Raw genomic sequence first — 22839 nt, forward strand, 5'->3', positions numbered from 1 at the left:
CTTCCCCTTTGCCTGAGGACTCAGGCAGGGATGGCTTGTCTTTTTTACTCTCTTTTTTTCCCTCTAGGTCCCAACTCTGGAACCTTTTTGGAGGCTTTGTTGTCCATCATGGTAGAGAAGGAAGGAATAGTCAGCCAAGGTCAGTCTCTAGAACAGGGGTGTCAAACTCATTTGTTATGAGGGCCAGAACTGACATAAATGAGACCTTGTTGGGATAGGCCATCTCATTGATATATGCCGCCCCCCCCCCCCACCAAAAGCAACCCAATACAAGAAAAGAGAGCCCTGGGTGAGCAAAATCTACTTGGGCTGGCTAGAGATCCAGCCAACCCAAGCAGCCTTACTCGCTTGGGGCTCTCCTGGACCGCTCCCCCCAGTCAAAAGGCCAGCAAGCTACCTGTCGCCCAAAATCACATAAGAAGTGAAGAAAGGGTGGTACTGGCTTCTCCAGGTGTTAATGAGGGCTGCTGGGGGGTATGGCAAAGCCCCTGATGGCTGGCTGCCTTCCTGCTCTCCTAATCCATGGATTGTTAACGCAGCTGCACCTACTATTCAATGGACAAGGTAGGTGGGGAGGAAGAGGGGGAACCATCAGAAAGGTTCAGGAGCTGTGCTCCTGTGAGCTCCTGCTGAATCTGAGGCCTGCTTCCGGGTGATGTCATTGCACCATGTGTGCTTTGTGTGTGTAAGGACAGACCCCCCCACTGGCAGCCAGGTAAAAACTGGAAACCCTAGGGCAAAATAAATCATCACAAACCCAGAATATTTGCAGAGAGAAAACAGATTGTTTTGTATCCTATTTAGCTCTCATCACCATCCTTCAAATATTTACAGACAACCACAAACCCAGGTTTTGCTGTTAGGAGTCATGATGATATCTGAGAAACCTGCATTACATAATTAGCATTCTGTTACAATGTCTACATGAATTGTCTTTTTAAATACTTTTTCTTGGCATTTGCTATTTTGTCATACTAAATAATGACATCCAGAGAATTTAGAAATTTAAATCTAATAAAAAGCATTCTAATCTTTTTTTTTTCATAAAAACCTGCAGGCTGCAAAGTTCAATAGGCTGGATCAAAAAAACACAAACCCTCAAAATACACAAGTCCTAGCCAAAATAGTACTGGTTAGATGTACAACTAAGAATCTGTTCCTTAAGTCTGATAGGTTGATAACAGGCACCAGCCACAAAATCACAAAAAGTGATATGACTCTCACTCTCTATTCAGTTTAAATTCTAAGTGACATTTAGAAAAGCAGTACAACCTCAATTAAAACACTGCTTCAAATCCTAGACCAGCAAGTTTTGGGGTTTTTTTCAGTTTCTCTCAGTCTAGATTTTTTTTTTCTTGGGAATCATAATCACTTCTCTCATATAGCTACTGCAACCCTGAATAAGATACGGATGGTATTTATCATAGTTATATCTCACATTTCTGCAAGCAGCTCAGGGCAGTGCAGTGTTATCCCATTTTATTCTCATAGTAATCCTACAAGTCTGGATAGAATAACTTGCCTAAGACTTAGTATTATATCTGAGCATGGAGGCATTTTTTTTTAATTTCCAGATGTGGCACATTACAATTAATGCATTATTAGATGGTACCCAGTCTGCACTCAGAAGTGATAAACTGGCAAATATATTAAACAATGAGAAAGATCAGAGGATAATGAAACAAATTAATACTTACAGTAACATGTTCCCCTGAGTGGATTACCAAGGTACCTGTTTTCTGAGTCACAGCTGCAGAAGAAGAAAAGAAAGGGGGAGGGGGACCCAAAATTGTTAATAATCAAATTATGAATTATTGCATTGCTTAGATTTACAAAAAATAATTATTGCCAACAAAACTATACATTTTAAAAATGAATTTATCTAGATAACAGGAAAACAACATTTGGGCAAAGGAAACTTTACCAGAAATTTCCTTTTACTTCATAGAAAAATGTTTTGCAGCAATAAGTGCTAAAAAATGCCTTTTAAAATAAAGTGCTACAGTAAGGAACTATGAGCAGAGTGTACAAAACACAGGCTAAAAGCTGACCACTGTGTACTACAGACTATAATCTTCTATTTCTTAACTAGTATTGGGGAGGAGGGGTTATAGTTGACATCCCAAATATATCCAGGATTTTTTCAGAAAATTGAAAAAATGATTCAGAAAAATCCCAGAAATATTCAAGAATTACCAAGAGGACTGGGAGCCAGCATCTGTAGGCTCCCTATGACTGGTTTCTTTCCATTCCTTTTCTCCTCCATCCTCACATTGTTTCTTTTTCTCTGCTGCTTTTGTCAATTTCAAATGAGTTTTGTTAGTTTCAAGAGGGGGTTTTTTTGCCAGCTTTCTTTTTTGTTCCCTTTCCCATTTTTTCTTGCACAGTATTTGCAAACCTCGCTACCACCACCTTGCTTGAATTTGTAGTTAGTCGGTGCCTTTGACATCAGTCCTCTTGAGTTTGCAACTGTCATAGTGGCACTGGGTTCTTCTGGGGTCTGTACACTGTAACTAGTTCTGCTGAGCACTTCATTATTCCCTATGTGGAGATCGATTCTCATATGGTATAATGGGGAATTGATCTGGAGGTTTTGGGGGCTCTGGGGGAGCTGTTTTTTGAGGCAGAGGCACCAAATTTTCAGTATAGTATCTAGTGCCTCTCCCCAAAGTACCCCCCAAGTTTCAAAACGATTGGACCAGGGGGTCCAATTCTATGAGCCCCAAAAGAAGGTGCCACTATCCTTCATTATTTCCTATGGAAGGAAGACATTTAAAAAGGTGTGCTGTCCCTTTAAATGTGATGGCCAGAACTCCCTTGGAGTTCAATTATGCTTGTCACACCCTTGTTTCTGGCTCCACCACAATGTCTCCTGGCTCCACCCCCAAAGTCCCCAGATATTTCTTGAATTGAACTTGGCAACACTACTCTGGGTAAAAGAAGTATTTCCTTCTATCTGTTCTAACCTGGCTGCTCAGCAATTTCATTGAGTGCCCACAAGTTTTTATATTGTGAGAAAGGGAGAAAAGTACTTCCTTCTCTACCTTCTCTGTCCCATATATAACCTATCATCCCTCAATTGACATTTCTCCAAGCTAAAGGGCCCCAAGCATTTTAATCTTTCTTCAAAGGGAAAGTGTTCCAACACTTTAATCATTCTAGATGCCCTTTTCTGCACTTTTTTCCAATTCTATAATATCTTTTTTGAGGTGTGGTTAGTCCAGTGTTCCCTCTAAGCTGAGCTAGCTCACAGTTATTAATTCCTGGCTCACACATTTTTGTCTTAGCTCAGGAAAAATGGCCCCAGAGCAAACTAATTTATGTAGTAGCACACAATTATAATGCCAGTAGATCACAGAAATTATGCTCACAACACTCCACAGCTTAGAGAGAACTGGTGACCAGAATTGAACACAATACTCCAAATGAGGCCGCACCATCAATTTATACAGGGGCATGATGATATTGTATTTATAGTTTGGAATTTGGCCCCAATGTACATTACTTTGCACTTGGCCTCACTGAACCTCATTTGCCACATTGACAACCACTCGCCCTGCCTTGCCTGGTTCTCACCACCCTGAACAATTTAGTGTCATCCACAAACTTAGCCACTTTGCTACTTACTTCCAACTCCAAATCATTAATGAACAAGTTAAAAAGCATCAGACCCAGTACTGAGCCCTGCGGTACCCCATTGCTTACCACCGTCCACTGTGAAAATTGCCCATTTATACTCTGTTTCCTATTAATTAGCCAGTTTTTGATCCACCAAATATCCTTTTACCCCATGACTACTGAACTTACTTAGGAGCCTTTGATGAGGAACTTTATCAAAAGCTTTCTAGAAGTCAAGGTAAACAGCACATGTTTGTTCACCCTCTTAAAGAATTCTAATAGGTTAGACAAGATCTTCCCTTACAGAACCCATGCTAAGTCTTCCTCAATAACTTTTGTTCATCAATGTCCCTATTAATTCTCTCTTTAATAACAGTTTCCATCAACTTTCCCGGTATTGACGTCAGAATGACTGGCCTGTAATTTTCCAGATCTCTTCTGGAACCCTTTTTAAAGAAGTTGGTGACATTAGCTACCTTCCAGTCCTCAGGAATGGAGGCAGACTTTAATGAAAGATTACTGTTGTGTTCCATTGGCTGAAGACTGAGACACTGCTTCGCAGAGAAGAGACAGGAAGCCTGACCTCGATTGGTTGAAGGTGTGAGGAGGGAAACAGAAAGCTAAGGGCTGCTCCTCCCCAACCCCTCCTCTGGGGAACCAAACAGCCAGAGAGATATAGACAAGAAAAAATGGCTGGCCTTCCCAGCAGAACAACAATGTTTTTATTCCAGATACAGAGAGAGAGGAAATGAGAGAAAGAGAGAGAACAAGGTGTCCTGTGTTTAAGATTGGGCCCCTGGGAAAGCTGCCTTCACTTTCCTCTCAGGGGCTGTTGCTAGTCAACCAACTTGATCCTGTCAGTAAAAGGCAGGTGGGAGGCCCTTTTAAGGCCTATTTTGGCCTTTGAGGGAGAACCATTGGGACCAATCCTGACTATGGTTGCCACCTCCAGGTTGGAAAATTCCTGAAGATTTGTGGTGAAGTCTATGGAAGCCAAACTTTGGGGAGGGGAGAGGCCCCAGCTGGAGATCCACACTCCAAAGTAGTTATTTTCTCCAGGATGAGGAGCGATGTCTGTTGTCTGCTATCACAGAGGTTGTCTTTGAAAGGGCAGCTGCTGTGAGAGCTCTCTCAGCCCCACCCACCTCACAGGGTGTCTGTTGTGGGGGAGGAAGATAAAGGAGATTGTGAGCCGCTCTGAGACTCTAAGTGGAGGTCGGAATATAGAACCAATTTCTTCTTCTTCTATAAATTGAATGTTGAAACTGCCACAATACTTATTTTACAACTGCACCAAGAGTGAACCTTTTAAAGATCAGAAATTATGAACTACATTACCGTTCATATGATAAAATCTATTATATAACCAATTATTTACAGAAAGATCTAATGCCACTGTATGGTTATAATTATGTTAATTTTAAGAAAGCAACATTTAACAACATTTTATAAAACAAATAATTTTAACTTTCAATGTTCTCCAGTAATTAAGAATTTCAACCTCTTAACTGTTTGTATCATTTTAATTTGAAACTGACTTATTTTTATTATTGTTGTTACCATTGCTCAATACAGCTTGAAGATAATTAATTCAATTGCCTACCAAGAAATCATGCCATGCATTCTTCAGCTAAAACGTTAACATTAACTGAGTAGAAGTGTCTATGGATGGTTTCAAGCGATTGTTCTACCTCTATGTTCACTTTTAATTTTTCAACACTTTTTCTGTAATGCTTAAAATAAAAAGCACATTTCATACAAGGAGAATTCACACAAAAAACCCTCCAAATTTTAAGCAATTTTAACTACATGAAGGTTGTGCTAGCACCCATACCCTGTAATTTCTGTAATTAATAGGAGAGAATATAGAGAATGACAGTTTAATTTTCTGTTTTCCATTGCAAAACAACCTTAATCATGTTTCAGATACTTAGGCACACAGTTTGTCTTTCCATGAGTATAAAGACTATTATAGAATGTAAGCTTCTGGTAAACCCACAAATCAAAGATCAGGTCTTCTTCAAAGACTACTCTGATACAAAAATAGCTTAAAGTCATGCAAAAAAATACAAAAACAACTATTTTTGCTTTTCTACATTTAAAAAAAATGGTATGTGGAAAGAAACTTAAAATATAACTACAAAATTTTGAGTTTTGCTAAACAGTATAAATGGGCAGTCTTCGCAGTGGAGGACGGTAAGCAGTGGGGTGCCGCAGGGCTCAGTACTGGGTCCCATGCTCTTTAACTTGTTCATAAATGATTTGGAGTTAAGAGTAAGCACTGAAGTGGCCAAGTTTGCAGATGACACTAAATTGTTCAGGGTGGTGAGAACCAGAGAGGATTGTGAGGCACTCCAAAGGGATCTGTTGAGGCTGGGTGAGTGGGCGTCAACGTGGCAGATGAGGTTCAATGTGGCCAAGTGCAAAGTAATGTACATTGGGGCCAAGAATCCCAGCTGCAAATACAAGTTGATGGGGTGTGAACTGGCAGAGACTGACCAAGAGAGAGATCTTGGAGTCATGGTAGATAACTCGCTGAAAATGTCAAGACAGTGTGTGATTGCAATAAAAAAGGTCAACGCTGTGTTGGGAATTATTAGGAAGGGAACTGAAAACAAATCAGCCAGTATCATAATGCCCCTGTATAAATCGATGGTGCGGTCTCATTTGGAATACTGTGTGAAATTCTGGTCACCCCACCTCAAAAAGGATATTATAGCATTGGAAAAAGTGCAGAAAAGGGCAACTAGAATGATTACAGGTTTGGAACACTTTCCCTATGAAGAAAGGTTAAAACGCTTGGGGCTCTTTAGCTTGGAGAAACGTCGACTGCAGGGTGACATGATAGAGGTTTACAAGATTATGCATGGGATGGAAAAGGTAGAGAAATGGGCATTCAATGAAATTGCTGAGCAGTCGGGTTAGAACGGATAAAAGGAGGTACTTCTTCACCCAAAGGGTGATTAACATGTGGAATTCACTGCCACAGGAAGCATAGCCAGCTTCAAGAGGGGGTTAGATAAAAATATGGAGCAGAGGTCCATCAGTAGCTATTAGCCACAGTGTGTGTGTGTGTGTGTGTATATATATATATATAAATTTTTGGCCACTGTGTGATACAGAGGGCGTTTTCGCACTGACCTTAATCGGTAGTGACGCCCCTCTTCACCACGCAGGATCTGTGCGGATTTCGCACTAATTGCCACGGAGCACCCGGAAGAGCCAGAAAGTCCCGCGGCCAAAAACCAGTTTCCATTTGTGCCGCAAAAGCCATGGGACTTTCCGGCTCTTCCGGGTGCTCCGCGGCAATTAGTGCGAAATCCGTGCAGATCCTGCGCGGTGAAGAGGGGCGTCGCTACCAATTAAGGTCAGTGCGAAAACGTCCAGAGTGTTGGACTGGATGGGCCGTTGGCCTGATCCAACATGGCTTCTCTTATGTTCTTACATTGGCCCAATTAAGCTCTCCCATTGGCTGTGTTGTGCACTCCATCAGTGATTGACCATCAACCGTTACTCAAGAACTTGCATGCCATTGGCTGGATCCACTCCTCTCTCCCATCCATACTATCTGTGGCAGTCAAAAGAGAAAGTTGGCAGCAACCGAGGGGAGATGGCGAAGAGAAAGGAGATGAAGGTGGTAATGTGACTAGGCAGCAAGGCCTGGCCCTGCCGGGCGCATTTCCTCAGAGGCCATGGCAGCTGCCTCTTTCCTGTCACTCCCTCCCTCCTCCCCTCCCTCCCTCCTCCCCTCAGCTTTGCCCCAGGACAGATGCGGTTGGGCCACTGGGGGAGCTGCTAGGCAGAGGCTATTGCTCAGCAACCAAGGTTGCTTCTGTCAGTAAATGGAGAGGCCTCCGCTGAATAGAATGCCAGAGAGTCCACCCTCCAAAGCAGTTATTTTCTCCTGGGGGAGAGAGATCTGTTGTCTGGAGTTTTGTTAACCTAGGCCTGGCTGTTTGCTACTGCTGCTGGGAAGGAGATAGGGTTGCCAATTCCAGGTTGGGAAATTCTTGGAGATTTGAGGAGTGGAGCCTGGAGAAGGTGGGGTTGGAGGGAGGTGGGACCTCAGAAAGGTACAGTGCCATAGATTCCAACCTCCAAACCAACCATTTTCTCCTGCAGATCACGCACAATTACAACTTCTCTCAGAGAGATCAGTTCCCCTGGAAAAAATGGCTGCTTTGCAGGATGGATTCTATGTCATTATAGCCTGCTGAGGTTGCTTCCCTCCTGCTTTGGTCCACACTGTGGAGAAAGACTATATTTTTTCCTAGGCAGAGGCTGCAGGGGGGAGATGGAAAGCTGAAGTCAGATCAATTCCCCTACAGAAAATGGCCACCTTGAGGCACATACTCTATAGCAGGGGTGGCCAACAGTCATTCTCCAGATGTTTTTTGCCTACAACTCCCATAAGCCCCAGCCATTGGCCAAGCTGGCTGGGGCTGATTGGAGTTGTAGGCAAAAAACATCTGGAGAGCTACTGTTGGCCACCCCTGTTCTATAGTATATCATAACACAACCAAGCCACGTAAAAAGCCCTGGACCACACCTCAAGCTCACACTGATGCTAAATGCTGCAAGTCTGAATATGACAGGAAAAGGTGGCAAAAATGCATTGCAAACAAAAGGAATGCTGAACTTTAGTGTCTGTGTGAGTGTCATCATGCCCCCCACCCCCGCACCGCCATAATTAACCTTATCTTCATTCTGGGCTTTTTTCATGGCTTTGAGCTACCACAGACATGGGGACACACACACACATGCAAGGGGGAGCCAGCATCTGTTCCAGGTGTGGAGTGGGTGGGAAGACAGCAAGGGTGGGAGGGGTTAGTGAAGGCCAAGAATTGGTGGGTGGGAAGACAGCAAGGGGGCTGAGTTAATAATAATAATAATAATAATAATAATAATAATAATAACTTTTTATTTCTATCCCGCCCTCCCCGCCGGGGCAGGCTCAGGGCGGCTCACAACATAAAATACATTATACATCAATTTACTTATAAAATCACAGTTAAAACATTTACAAATTATTAAAATTAACAATAACAATATCAACATGGTGCTAAGCGTTAGATCTTCAGCAGAATTCAGTAATTAAAAGCATTTTCAATGGCACTTCCCGGTTTATCATTGGTTGAAGGCTATTTTGAAGAGGTGGGTCTTACAGGCCCTACAGAATTGATCTAAGCATCGTAGGGCCCACACCTCCTCCGGGAGTTGATTCCACAGCAATGGAGCAGCAATAGAGAAGGCCCGGTCTCGGGTGGCCTTCAATCTGGCCTCCCTTGGCCCAGGGATATTCAGCTGGTTTTTTCCAGCTGACCTCAGTGCTCTCTGGGGCTCATATGGGGAGAGACGGTCCCTCAGGTAGGCAGGTCCTCGGCCATATAAGGCTTTAAAGGTGATAACCAGCACCTTGTAACGAACTCGGTATACCACTGGCAGCCAGTGCAGTTCGCGTAGCCCCGGCTGTATGTGCTCCCACCTTGGGAGCCCCAACAGTAACCTAGCCGCCGCGTTCTGCACCAGCTGCAGCCGCCGAGTTCAGCACAAGGGCAGCCCCATGTAGAGGGCGTTGCAGTCATGGGCCAGAGAGTAGTAGCATGCTAAGGGCGCGGGGGTAGTTGAGAGGAAGGGGTGGGTGGGTAGGAAGACACTAAGGGTGGGGGGGAGTGAATGCCTTCACTTGGGTGGGTAGGAGGGAACATAGCACAGGTGGGAAGCACTCACCCAAAGCCTCTTTCTAGAGCCCATTGTGTTTTTTCCCCACAACTGGTCTTATTCCTAGTCTATTATAATGCCTTAGAACAGAGATGTTGAACTCATTTCTTACAAGGGATGGATGTAACATAAATATCACTTTGTTGGGCCAGGTCATGAATACCATAAAACATAACACAAGGTACCAGAGATATAAACTTTATAGAAGTGATTTCAGATGCTGAATGGCAATAATAGGTGGATGACGACAGCATGCTTGATTGGATTAGGTGTGATGTGCAGAGGGATAGTAGGCATAGAGACACCAGCACTGGTAATAAGAGAGGAACCTATGTCTCAGTTCAGTCTAGGAGGACTCAGTCCAGGAAGATGCAAATAATAAATGGACATAAGTCTGACATTAGAAACCACAGCATTTAAAATCCAGTCGGGGAACAATTAACCTTCCAGGACACTGCTGACCTAAATGTAGCAGTTCTCTTACAAAGCAGTTTCAAAGAGATTAGAAAAAGGCTGCTGAACTGCAATTGATAATGAAGCTCAATGTATTCTCCAAGGCTGAATTGAGACCTAGTTTTTTATCACCAACACCTGCTATTGTCATTTGACATCTGAAATCACTCTACTCTCTAAAGGACAGATGGAATCACATTCTAGCTGTATCTGAAGTGAGCAGTGACTCATAAAAGCTCATGCCCTGCCGCAAATTTTGTTAGGAGCTATTGGACTCTTGCTCCTTTCCACTAATAAAGCTTGGAAGTTGTACTGTTAGGTACAGGAGAGGGGGATATCTCCAAGTAAAATAATGTGTTGATTTCAGACTGGGCAAAATTCACTCAAGTGCTAGTGATGATAATGAACAGTTGAAAAAGCAAAGGGGGGGGGGAGAGAAGAAAGGTAGCCAGTGAGGTAGGAGGGGAGAAAGGAAAACACATTGAACTGGAATATATGAAACCATAAATCTATTTTTAAATACTTAGCCATCTACTTCCATTATTGAACAATGGAATGCAATTGAATTGGATTATTAAACAATGGAAGCCTATTCAAGTGTTCTAATTCCTAATCAAGGTCTTTTGGAAAAATAAAATAAAATCCAGATAGGCACAGAGAAATCTAATCTTAATTTTTTTTCAGAATAAACCAAAATAATTTTCTTTTAATTCTCCTTTCCCCTTTTCCCAGTGTGTGTGTGTGTGTGTGAGAAAATGACCCCTCCTTCCCCAATATTATAGTCACAAACATGGTTGCCAGGGCGCCTGGAGAAGTGAGCTTGCACCCGTCTGGCCAGAGAGTGCGAGCAAAGCTATCCAGGAACTATATGGGACTCATGTGTACCAACAGTATAAGTGTATAAGTGTTCTAAACAGGCACAGAGTGCTTGCCAACACGCACGGACGTTTCCCCGCTACTGCATGGAGTCTGCCATGGTGAGGAGGAGGCTGCGCCACCACGGAGCTGTCCAGGCAACCGGTGTTGAAGCGCTAGGCATGGAAGCCACTGTGTCTCGCTAACACCACTTGTAGCCATCTTCCTGCCTGGTTGGGCTTCATTCCTTCTTAGTGGGAACCTCACGTACACACCTTGAGTCATTCCTAGCCCGCAAGCAACCCATCTGTTTTATGAATGGATTAATAGCTCGACTGTTGATCCTAATTGCTCAGTAATATCCTGAACAGCAGTTCTTACCCAGGAGATGATGAGAAAGAGGAAGGATCTCTCCTGCCACATCCAAGCCCTTTGTCTACACCGGGGATACCTAGGTCCATATCTGATTCCCTATTGTCACATTCCCAGATAATCCCATCTCATCCCAATCACCCAGCCATTTCCATACTGATACCACTGGAGCTGCCTCAGGCCCTGTCGCAACCTGGAAGTTTCCAGGATGCCCAGGATGAAGGTGATGTTCATTGGTCGAAGCATACACCCAATCAGGTGTCGCCAAAAACTCACCATTGGTTCAGCCGATGTCCAGCCTTCGTGGTCATCAGCAGAACCTCCCATCTCCCCTCCCAGTCACCTCCCATCCCCTCGGGATGTAGGTGACTCTTTATAACCTGTGGACTAGCTACCCACAGGTGTGCTTTCTATTCAGCAACCCCCATTACCCGCTGTATAGATCCATCCCCGATTCCTGATCAGTTTCGGGTCCTCCCCCACTCCCTCATTCGTCGCCATCGGAGTCTTCCTTGGAGTCTGCGAGAGGTAGTATCACCCTGTATGTTTATCCTTATATGTACCCCTATCGATCTATCTATATTTCTTTAGACCTGTGTGAATGTGTGATTGTTTTATGTTTTTACCTTGTGTGAAAGAACTATTATTTCAAATAAATTACAATTGATTTTATTAAATTAGAGTCCAGTTTATTGAGCATCACTCTCTGAATGGTTGAGCCTGGTATACATTGATAAAAAGATTCCTATTAAAGCCAAGTGTCCATTAAACTAATCCCCCAACCTCGTTTTGAGGGCATTTTGGCTTACATGTGTGTGTGTGTGTGTGTGTGAGAGAGAGAGAGAGAGAGAGAGAGAGAGATCAAGTCTCAAAGAAAACAGCAGAGCAGGGCTTTTTTGTAGAAAAAGCTCAGCAGGGACTCATTTGCATATTAGGCCACACCCCCTGACATCACCATTGTTTCACACAGAGCTATTTTTGTAGAAAAAGCCCTGCAGCAGAGTATGGTGATCACAATGTAAATTGTGCTTGTCAGAATTATCCATCTACCTATCCATCCCTCCGTCCTTCCCTCTGAAGAAGTGTACAAAAGCTTATCCCCGAAATAAAATGTTGCTTGTCTTAAAGGAGCCATGGGATTCAGACTTTGCTCTCGCTCTTGGGCGGGACTCTCTCTCTTGCTCTTTGCCTTCCCCTCCCTTCCTCCCAAAGGAGGAGCCCTCAGCCAATGGAGGGAAGGGAGGCTTGGCTTGGAAGGAAGCAGGAAGGAGACTTGGATGGAAGCAGAAGAGGCTGGGCAAAAGCAAGCTGTAACACAGCAGCAGCAGCCCCGGTGAAGGAAGAAAGAAAAGCCAGTTGCTCAAGGAACAGATACAAGTCCTGCAAGGGCTGGTTTCATCCCATGGGCCATATGTTTGACAGCCCAACCTTAGAAAGTATCTAGAAATTAAGAAATGGCCTTTGATTTCAACAGCTCACATCTGGACACCAGGAGTCTTTAGAATGATCATACCCAGATCTATATATGTTGATGAGTCTCCAAAATAAAACCAGAAACGAATTTTGCCCAGGCTCAGAATTCTAGGCCTCCCAATGCCTTCAGTAAGCATAAGGGTAGGGTTGCCAAGTCCAATTAAAGAAAAATCTGGGGACTTTGGGGATGGAGCCAGGAGACTTTGGGGGTGGAGCCAGGAGACATTGGGGGTGGAGCCAAGAACAAGGATGTGACAAGCATAATTGAACTCCAAGGGAGTTCTGGCCATCACATTTAAAGAGACAGCACAGCTTTTAAAATGCCTTTCTTCCATAGGAAATAATTAAGGATAGGGGCACCATATTTTGGGGCTCATAGAATTGGACCCTCTGGTCCAATTGTTTTGAAACTTGGGGGGTATTTTGGGGAAAGGCACTAGATGCTATACTAAAAATTTGGTGCCTCTACCTCAAAAAATAGCCCCCCCAGAGCCCCCAATACCCACGGATCAATTTCCTATTATTCCCTATGGGAATCGTTCTCCATAGGGAATAATAGAGTGCCTAGTAGACATTTCCCTCCCCCCCCCCACGCTTTCTAAAGGGGGGGGAGGGCCTCCAAACTAGGGAATCCCCTGCCCCCTCCCTCTCACACACACACACTTACCAGATTTTCCTCCGGATAACTCTACTTCCTGTGAAAACGAAAGCAAAAGAAAGGGAGGGGCCGTTCTCAGAAGCCCTTTCTGCTTCCTGGCCAGCCTTAAAGGGGCAGACATTTTGCAAACAGCTCAGGAGCTCTACAACATGAAGCCTAAAGGTATGTTCCCCCCCCTCCACCCTCCACCCCCGCTTCCAGAGTTTTGAAGAGCGGAAGATGAGGCTGCGAACCCAGAAGTCTCCCGCCAGAGCGGGAGGTTTGGGAAGCCTACATAAGGGCCTAGGGAATTCCTCAGGTCAACACCTAAATGATGTGGAACAAATCCTCTTCATCCCCTACCAAATGTGTCCGCAGAAGAAACAAACAGTAGCAGGACCGAATCCCTACTTGAGACCACAGTGCTAGTCAGAATCCCTGAGATCCCAAGTATAACTGGGGAAAGTAGTTCCTGTGCATCTTTTAATAGGCATTCTCGGGCTTAGAAGCAGGGTGTCTAGCAAGGGCTTGGTACTCCTTGCCATCCACTCCCTTCAAGTTGGCCAAATGCGGGAAGAAAAGACAAGGACAACACAGCTCCCATCATTTACTGATCCCAGTGACATCTGAAGCAGTGCCTGAATTAATCAGCCTGTTCTCTCCCCTTCCTCCATTCACTGTATCATGATGGTTCACTCTGCTCAAGCTTCTTAATTCAAACTTTCAGAGGATAATGGGGTCCATTCACACTTGCAAGACTTTTAATCTCTGAATTCAATTAGTTCTGCATACCAGGATCAAAAATATTCACAAGCCAGGCTCTTTAAACTACAATAATATAAGGTCTTCCAAGTCTAAGATTACGAAAATAGAGTTTAGCACTTAGTAAATTGGGGTTTTCCTGTATTTTTATTTTTAATTACAACATGACCATAAAATGATAAGCTCATCGGTCATACAAAAACATTCTCTGTAAAGAAGATACTATAATGTTAGTTGTTTTGACCTGGTTGTATTGTTTCTATCTTTTTTAATAACATGTCTTTGCTTTCTGCTTTCATTTGAGGGCTGCAATCCCAATACTCCTGTATATAGGCACAGGAGGGGTCATTGATTTTCCTATATAACTATAAGCCTTCAGGACTGCATGGGATCTTGCTCTAAATGATCTCTGGAACTTGAAATGCAATCTCTCTAATGGTTTGAAAGGTTGTGCTGAGAGTATAGGAAAGTTTGTTGCATGTGCTGACTTCTTTGCTTCCTAGGCTTATAGTTTTTTATATATCTTGAAAACTAGACTTTTTTGTGATGGTACTCACAGGTCCTGAGTACCGTAGTTCTCTTTAAGCTGTGCTAGGGAATGCTGGTGCACAAAATTTTAACATCCTGCTCAAGGGATTTATGCTTCAGCTCACAACCTCCATTGGAAACAATGGAGGATGGGGGCACTTCCTTCTGAGGCCCATAGAATTGAACCTCCTGGTCCAATTTTTTTGAAACTTGTGAAGGTTTTGGAGGAGAAGCACCAGCAGCTATGCTGCAAATTTGGTACCTCATAAATAGCCTCCCACAGAGCCCTAGATACCCCCAGATTGATACACCATTATAGCCTTTGGGGCCATTGACTATAGTAAGCTACAGTGGAGCCAGGGGAAAACATTTTGCACACCCCTATTATGTTTTTCAGTATGATTTGTAAGCAGCTTACAGTAAGCTGCCTTGAGTCACAGGGAAAAGTGAAATATAAATATTTGAATAAATAAGTAGTTTGGGCAGGTTGAGAACATTTAAGCAACTTCCTGTTTACTAGGTTAGGCAGGGTTCTGACAGTGATTGTTCCTTCTCTGTTATAAACCTAAAGCTAGTCCCCTGTGCAAGCACCAGTCGTGTTATACTTGACCTGTAATGCTGGTTGTTATAATTCACTTTAAAAACAACAACAACAAAGTAGGCTGCAAGAGTCCACCCCCCCCCAAAAAAAATGGGGATATTTTTTCCTAAAAGCTCAGCACAGGGCAACAGTCTGATCTACCAGCATACTGGACTAGATTGGGTAGACCTGTTCTCCAGAGGACAGGTCTACCAATATAGTGGAATGGAGTAGGTGAAATTTGACTTGGTTCTGTTTTCTCTTATAATGTTTAAATTATTCTTCAAAGATAATTTAAAAGAATTTATTCTGAGATTTTTACATGGTTATGGAAGTAATCTAAAAAACTAATTTACGCAATAGTCAAGTGTAGATTTGCTCACAGCTTTAATGCTACTAGTATTTTTCACTCATGGGGTACAATTTCTGCTCACAACACTTAGGCTTAGAGGGAACATTGCTGAGTACCCTTACGTTTTAGGGGTCTCTCCCAAATCCTGATTTTTGTGCATCAGCTCACTTCAGTCAGAGAAGAACATGTACCCTTAGGAGCAATCTAGTGGGAATCTGAAAAGGTGGGGGAATTGGGACAATCAGCAAAAGCTTAAATATACTGGTATCTTTTCTTTCTTTTTTCGAAATAGCACTGTGCAATGACAATAATATAATTTGTCATACAGTACTCCAGTGAGAAGTTCAGTCTGTGTTAATGGCCATCCAAACACAATCCCAATGATGGAAATGCTTTGCTGTACAGAAAAAATAATTCTTGTTCCACATATTCTATAAATCAGTAGTGGAGTAGTCAAGAAAATACTTCTGGGAAGGAGAAAGCTCTTCTGGCACATTTTGCATAGCAACATTCCAAAGAACACACCCCCCTCTATGATTATTTAATGTTTGCAGAGAATTCTCCTACCATAAAACACATTTTTGTGAGTCCTGCTTAAATAGCAAGAATTTAAGCTTTTGTTTTAAAAGCTGCCGGAATAATTACTTTTAAAAAAATTAAGAAGAATCCTGTTCTGAATGGGTTCTAGGACAAATAATAATTTCTCTTCCTTGTCTTGGAAAGCAATATATAACAGAGGTTAATTTTGCAGTGGGGAAAATATTGTTCATGTTTACAATTTATCAATAGTCATTTCAAAAATTTCTGTAGCACACCAGAGTACAGAGAGTTCTCACTTTCCCCGTTTTCTTCCTCTCTTATCCTTCCATATACCAAAAAGGAGCAAAAGGAGTTTCAAGGAGAAAATAACAAACCTGCTATACACGTAGCACAATGGGAACTCAGATTCCACCCTTGTCTTTTATTGGTGGGGCAGGTAGGTAATGTCAAGGAAGAAAAAGTTCTACTCTGCCTGATCCTAATCAGCACTGGAGTTTTTTCCACTGCTTCCCCACATGAAAAGCAGAACAGAAAAGCAGGATGGTGCAGAAGTTATTGCTCCAATGTGTATGCCCCACCCATTCCTGAAGTGCTTGAACAGCATAGAATGATGCTCTGAAACCACTGTGGGATCTCCTTTTGTTTCTTATACACAGCTTAGTGATGCTGGAATCTTCAGAAGCAACTTGTTTGAAAATCAAACATACCAGGCTCAAAATGTCCATTATCTTGTGTCAAACACCCCATATACAAATTTGATATGCTTTAAACCTGTCACTACAATATGCCTTGAGATTTCATAAGAGAAAAGTGAACTAAAAGTGCTCCAAGCAAATAAATATGCCCCCCAGCTCTGAGCTGTCATTGGCCCTTGCTCAAAATTACTGCAGTGTGATAAATATTGCAATGTTCCATTTCACTTTCAGATTGAACATGAGCTTATTTCCCTATCATGATTTCCCACTGTGACTGTATATTTTTAACACAGGAACTCCTTTGAGTCTTTCACATAGTTACTTCAATTTTCTAAAATGCATTAATCCAAAATCTGCCTAACATTAATTGGTTATAGTTATGTGACCTTTCCTGATATATAGGAAAGCACAATGGTATTTCCACATTCTGTATACATACATATGTATATACATACATAGTTTGGGGTGTCTTACTGTGCCATAACAAGAGGGTTTCTGAGAGTTTACACAACAGGAAATAGTCAGCACTGACTTTTATCCATAATTTTGAATAGATATGATTGATCTTTCAGTGGTCCAGACATAACAGCCAAAATGCAAAATGCTGCATAAGGCTGCGTAAATCTCATGCCCTGGGACTTTTCTGTTCCCTTCCAAGGTTATTTTGAGAGTGGTTCTTGATTCAGACAAGGAAAATTAGATTTTGTGCAATCTACAATCTAATCTTTCTCGAGCAGTTTTAAGTGAGTTTAAGAAATGTGAAACTAGGTCATTTTACCATTGGCATAATTTTTTTAAAAAACATGCCTGGGATTCTAAGTTTTCTGTTAGAGCTCCTCCCCTTTCATCTGTCCCAAAGGCAGCCATTCCCTGTGCAGCATATTCCAATACTGCTAATTACATTTTTGTTCACTGAAAAATGCTGATCTTGCATGAACAGAAGCTCCAAGCACCAGAAGAGCACAATGTACAGCACAGGTCTGCTGCTCTGTAACAGAAAATAGTACAATGCAAGCAGAAGGCCTAGAAGGCTACCACCCCACAAAATCTGGGCGAAGGACTGGGGGTTTTGTTGGTATGGTTAAAAAAGAGCAGGCTGAGACTGAATCCAATAAAGATGGAAGTTCTGCAGCAGCAGGGTGGTGGTGGTTCGGGATTGAAATACAGGTTTCCAGCTCTTGACAGGTCACCACTGACATCAAGAGCTTGCACATAATCTTGGATACCTCCTTAGTGAAGGAGGCCCAAGTTACTCATACTGGCATTTTTTCATCTTCGCCAAGCTCGGCAACTGGCTCCTTTCTTGTCATGACCTGACCAAACCATGGTAATCCATGGGGTGGTCACCTCCAGATTTGACTACTGTAACTCGCTGTACCCTGACCTACCATTGACACTGATCTGGAAACTTCAGCTGATCCAGGATGCAGTGGCATGAGTCCTAACAGGAATGTCACAGACCACATTCAACTGGTGCTGCACCAGCTACACTGATTTCCAGTGCAGTACCAAGTCAGGTTCAAGGTTTTGGTGTTAACCTTTAAGGCCTTGAGCAGTCTGGGACCAATGTATCTGCAGGACTGTATCCTCTGGTATGTTCCCAAGAGGGCTTTACACTCTGTAGATAACAACCTGCTGGTGATCCCTGGCCCTAGAGATGTCTGGCTGTCCTCAACCAGGGCCAGCTCCTAAAATCTGGTGAACTCTCTCCCAGTACAATAGATATATTAGGAGTCCTGTGGAGCAGAGTAGTAAGCTGTGGTACTGTAGTCCAAGCTCTGCTCACAATCTGAGTTGGATCCCGGCGGAAGCTGGGTTCAGGTAGTTAGCTCATGGTTGACTCAGCCTTCCGAGGTCAGTAAAATGAGTACCCAGCTTACTGGGGGTAAAGTGTAAATGACTGGGGAAGGCAATGGCAAACCACCCCATAAAAAGACTGCCATGAAAACATCGCCCCAGAGTCGGAAACAACTGGTGCTTGCACAGGCTATTACCTTTACCTTTATGTTCGTTTTATGACATTATGCCTTTTTTGTACATCCCCCAGAGGAAGCTGGGATAGGGTGATCAATAAACTGAATTAACAACAACAATAGCATCCCCAAGACCATTAAGCAATATTAGAGTTACAAAGGAAGACTTCTTTTGATTAAGCCTGTTGGTCAGAAAAGCACAGGTCTGTCATTTTAAATATGAAGGATTATGTGAAGGAAGCAAAGTGGCATTACTGACTCCCTATTGATAGAATCTCACTGAAACCATTACAAAAAAGTCAGTGGTAGGAAGTCATTAGTCATGGGTTATAGCAATGACAGACTTTTAGGTTCCTTGGGATACCATCTATCAATGTACTACCCTAGTGAGTTCGGTAGGAAAATCTGCTTCATTGAGAATTAAAACTGCTGTACAGATACTTTTTAAAATTCAAGAGGAGGGAGGAGGAGGAGGAGGTGGCGGAGGAGGAGGAGGAGAAGACCAACAAGAACAAGAAGAATAAGATGACACCCTGTGAGGTAGGTGGGCTGAGAGAGCTCTCAGAAAACTGCCCTTGAGAGAATTGGGGCTAACCCAAGGTCACCCAATAGCTGCATGCGGAGGAGTGGGGAATCAAAACCAGTTCTCCCAGATTAGAGCCTATGCACTTAACTACTACACCAAACTGGTTCTCAATGAAGTGAAACAAACCAGACCTTGATAAATCCATCTCTCTTGTGTGGCTGTTGTTAGCATGTGTCTATCTCAATTACTGCTCTTCATCTGAACCTTTCATTATCTAGTTCAGAGACCTTCTGGATTATTAGGATAAATGAAGTATTTTTTAAAAGGCATATTTAAAAAAAAATGTTCAAAGAAATCTCCTTCCTACTTCCAAACACTCATGTAAACATTTTAATCTTGACTAAGAGAGATAACAGTATTCACCAAGATCTGAAACTTACCTCAGTACAAAAAAAAAATAGCAGACTCATAGGAGAATGCTGAAAATGAGGGCAATACTGAACCAAATTTCATAAATAAATACAGATGAAGAAGAGTGATCTAACTAATCTTCAGTATACCCACATCAGAAAGGGAATTGCTGACTGTTTCCCTGTTCCTTGAGCTGAAATGGGAAGGGCAGAAGATTGTCACATTCTCTCCATGCTCAGGAGAGCTCTTGAGTGTATTACTAAATGTGATTAAAGAGATGCTTCACAGATAGAGTTATGTTGGGGAATTTTCTTTTTTTATAATTCATAAACACTTTCTCTTACCATAATTCCCCAAAACATCATGATTCTCATAGCTTCTGGAACATGAGACAAAGAAATACTTTTATAAACAACAGATAAGACTTTATTTTAAAGCGTTCTCTCAAGACAATGCACTCAGGCTATTTGTAAAGGAAGCAAAACACTTTCCAGTTAGATAACAAAGCTCTCACATTATGCTCTTATAGTTAGAACTCATACATTCTTATATAGTTAAAATAATTTCCAGTTTTAGTAATTATGCTTATGCACTCTATTTTCTCAGTTAGCAAATCTTATACAATCTTATACCTGCTAGATACTAAGTTTGCTTAAGCATAGCAGCTATGATTCGATCAACCCAATCTTTCTCTTCTCTAAATTCTATCAACCCAATTTTTGTTAAAGATTTTTAACCAAGCTTTTGGCTAACCTGCCCTGAGGAGCCTTTTAACTCTCTGATTCAGCAGCAAGAAGGTGGGAAATTTCTGAAGCTTATATAGTCTCTACCATGAGAATCCTTCTTTCGATCCCTTTATCTCTGATAATATCTCTCTTCCTAGGTCAATATGACAATTTTCTCACCAGCTGCAAGTGCAGATGGGTTCTCATGTTGGCTCTTTGGTCTCAGGCTGGACTGAGATAAGGTCCAATGAGAACTTTTCGATTATCTGATATTTTCATCTCCAGTCAGGCAAACATCTTTCTTGCCAACCTTCTTTTCTTAAATCTAAGATTATCCTTAGATAAACCCTCTTCTGTCCTAGATTCTCTTCTAGCAGCTAAATCTACAATCTTATAGGCATAAAGTAATTTTAAGTGCTTCAAACAATATAGGGACCAAATCTAAAATTTCCTGCAACAGGTTACCATATTTTGAAAAGCAAAAAAGAGGATATATTTACCAACTGACTACTTCAAACAAATGATTAGTACAACAAATCTCACTTTAAATACCCCTAGTACTATTTAAGCTATGATAATTAGTACTAAATAGGAATATTCCTTACCATTAGTTTCAAAGAGAGGACAATATAATCAGTTTTTTTAAAAGAGGACAAAAGAGGGCAGACCCCCCCCTCCCCAAAAAGACATATCCTTTAAAAAGAGGGCATCTGGTAACCCTATTCATGGACATTAAAGGAAAAACCATTAATGATTGTGATAATTACTACTGAAGAGATGTCCTAAATATTATTCATGGATTGAGAACTGATTTCAATAATATATTATCACCCGGGAGGGGGAATCTTCTGTTCACTTTAAATTGCCATTTTTCTTTTCACAGAAGATAAAAGATATTCTTGCACAAATCTGGCGCTGACACCTCCTTGCTCACATAAATCAACCAATCAAATACACAGGTTCCCTCCCCACACTAGAATAAATCACCAGTCCATCATCACAGGAGTACCTCAAATAATCAGATAGTCTATTTCTTTATTTTGAAGTAAATATATAAGGCACTGACACAGTAATCTTCTTGGCTACAATGGCAGGGCCTTTGTCAACCTTTCACAGTTGACAAATGCAGGAGATTTTTAAAAATGAGTTATAATTAATGAACTTCTTTATTCAAGGTTTAACACAGAATAAGTTAAATTCCTAATATTATTAGGAATTAGGGACACATCCAAGATCCTTGCACGAAGTTTACATTTTTAAAAAAAAAAAAATCTGAAACTGCCTTGGTCACAAACTAATAAAGCAATTTATATACTAAAAAGAATATAACAAGAGCCCAGCTGGATCAGAGCAGTAGTCCATCTATTCCAGCATTCTGTCTCACACAGTGGCCAAACAGTTCCTCTGGAGGCCCACAACAGGGCATAGAGGCCAAGACTGTCCCCTGATGTTGCCTCCTGGCTCTGGGTTTCAGAAGTTTAGTGCCTCTGAATGTGGAAGTTCCTGTCAATCACCATCATTAGTATCCACTGATAGACCTATCCTCCACAAATGTCCTTTTAAAGCTGCTTATTTCTGGGGCTATCACTACATCCTCTGGCAGCAAATGCCACATCAAGCATCTATTGCCCAAGGGAGAAAAATTTCTATTTGTCAACTCTCTCCAAACCATATATACGTTTTATAAACATCTCAGACTCTTCAGCCCAGACTCTTCAGCCTTTCCTTATACGGAAGATGCTCCAACCCCCTAATAATCTTGGTTGCCCTCCTCTGCACGTTTTCCACCTCTGCAATGTCCTTTTTGCGATACAATGACCAGAACTGTACACAGTATTACAAATGAGGCGATACCATAGATCCCTGGTGGCGAACCTATGGCACACGTGCCAGAGGTGGCACTCAGAGCCCTCTCTCTGGGCACGCGTGCTATCGCCCATTTTTGCCTTTCCCACTATCCACGCTGCCCATTTTTGCTTCCCCTGCTCCCCCGCCACCTGTTTTCACATCTCTTGCTCTCTCTGCCACCTGTTTTCACATCTCTTGCTCTCCCTGCCACCTGTTTTCACCTCTCTTGCTTTCCCTGCCACCTGTTTTTGCTTCCCTGTTCCCCCGCCACCCGTTTTCGCCTCTCTCACTCTCATAGTTTAGGACTAAGTCCTAAGTTTAGGACTAAGTCTTCTTTTGTTTAGGACTAAGTCTTCTTTTGTTCCATCTATACAGGACCCTTCTATTCAGGTACCTGAAAGGTTAGTCATATGAGACACTGAAACATTAGAAAGAAAAAAGATTTATAACAAAAAAAAGGTTAGTCTAGACGAAAGACAGGCCATACAAGCATTATCTAGAAATGAAAATATTAAAATAATGGAGATAGATAAGGGAGGTGAGGTGGCAGTTTTGGATATAGAAGACTATCATACTACAGTGGGAACACTTCTTAATAACTTCTTTTTTACTGGACAGTGCCTTTCCTCACCTGTGGAATGAATTCTATCTGGGCTTCAATCAGTGTGGTTTTAAAGTTTCCAAGCATCCTCTAGGGCAGAGGTGTCGAACTCATTTGTTATGAGGACCGGATCTGACATAAATGTGACCATGTTGGGCCAGGCCATGTC

The 22839-nt window shown here is 42.2% G+C and overlaps 1 protein-coding gene across 1 annotated transcript in view; it reads right to left on the bottom strand.

Moving 5' to 3' along the window:
- Positions 1–22839, bottom strand: part of ATRNL1 (attractin like 1) — a 1015273-nt gene that overhangs the window by 628188 nt on the left and 364246 nt on the right. Inside the window, exon 21 of the mRNA XM_060241568.1 lies at positions 1698–1750. Within this exon, the coding sequence (XP_060097551.1) occupies positions 1698–1750 (53 nt within the window). The remainder of the gene's footprint in view (positions 1–1697; positions 1751–22839) is intronic.

The sequence above is a fragment of the Heteronotia binoei genome, chromosome 6, assembly GCF_032191835.1.
Source record: "Heteronotia binoei isolate CCM8104 ecotype False Entrance Well chromosome 6, APGP_CSIRO_Hbin_v1, whole genome shotgun sequence".
Lineage (NCBI taxonomy): Eukaryota > Metazoa > Chordata > Lepidosauria > Squamata > Gekkonidae > Heteronotia > Heteronotia binoei.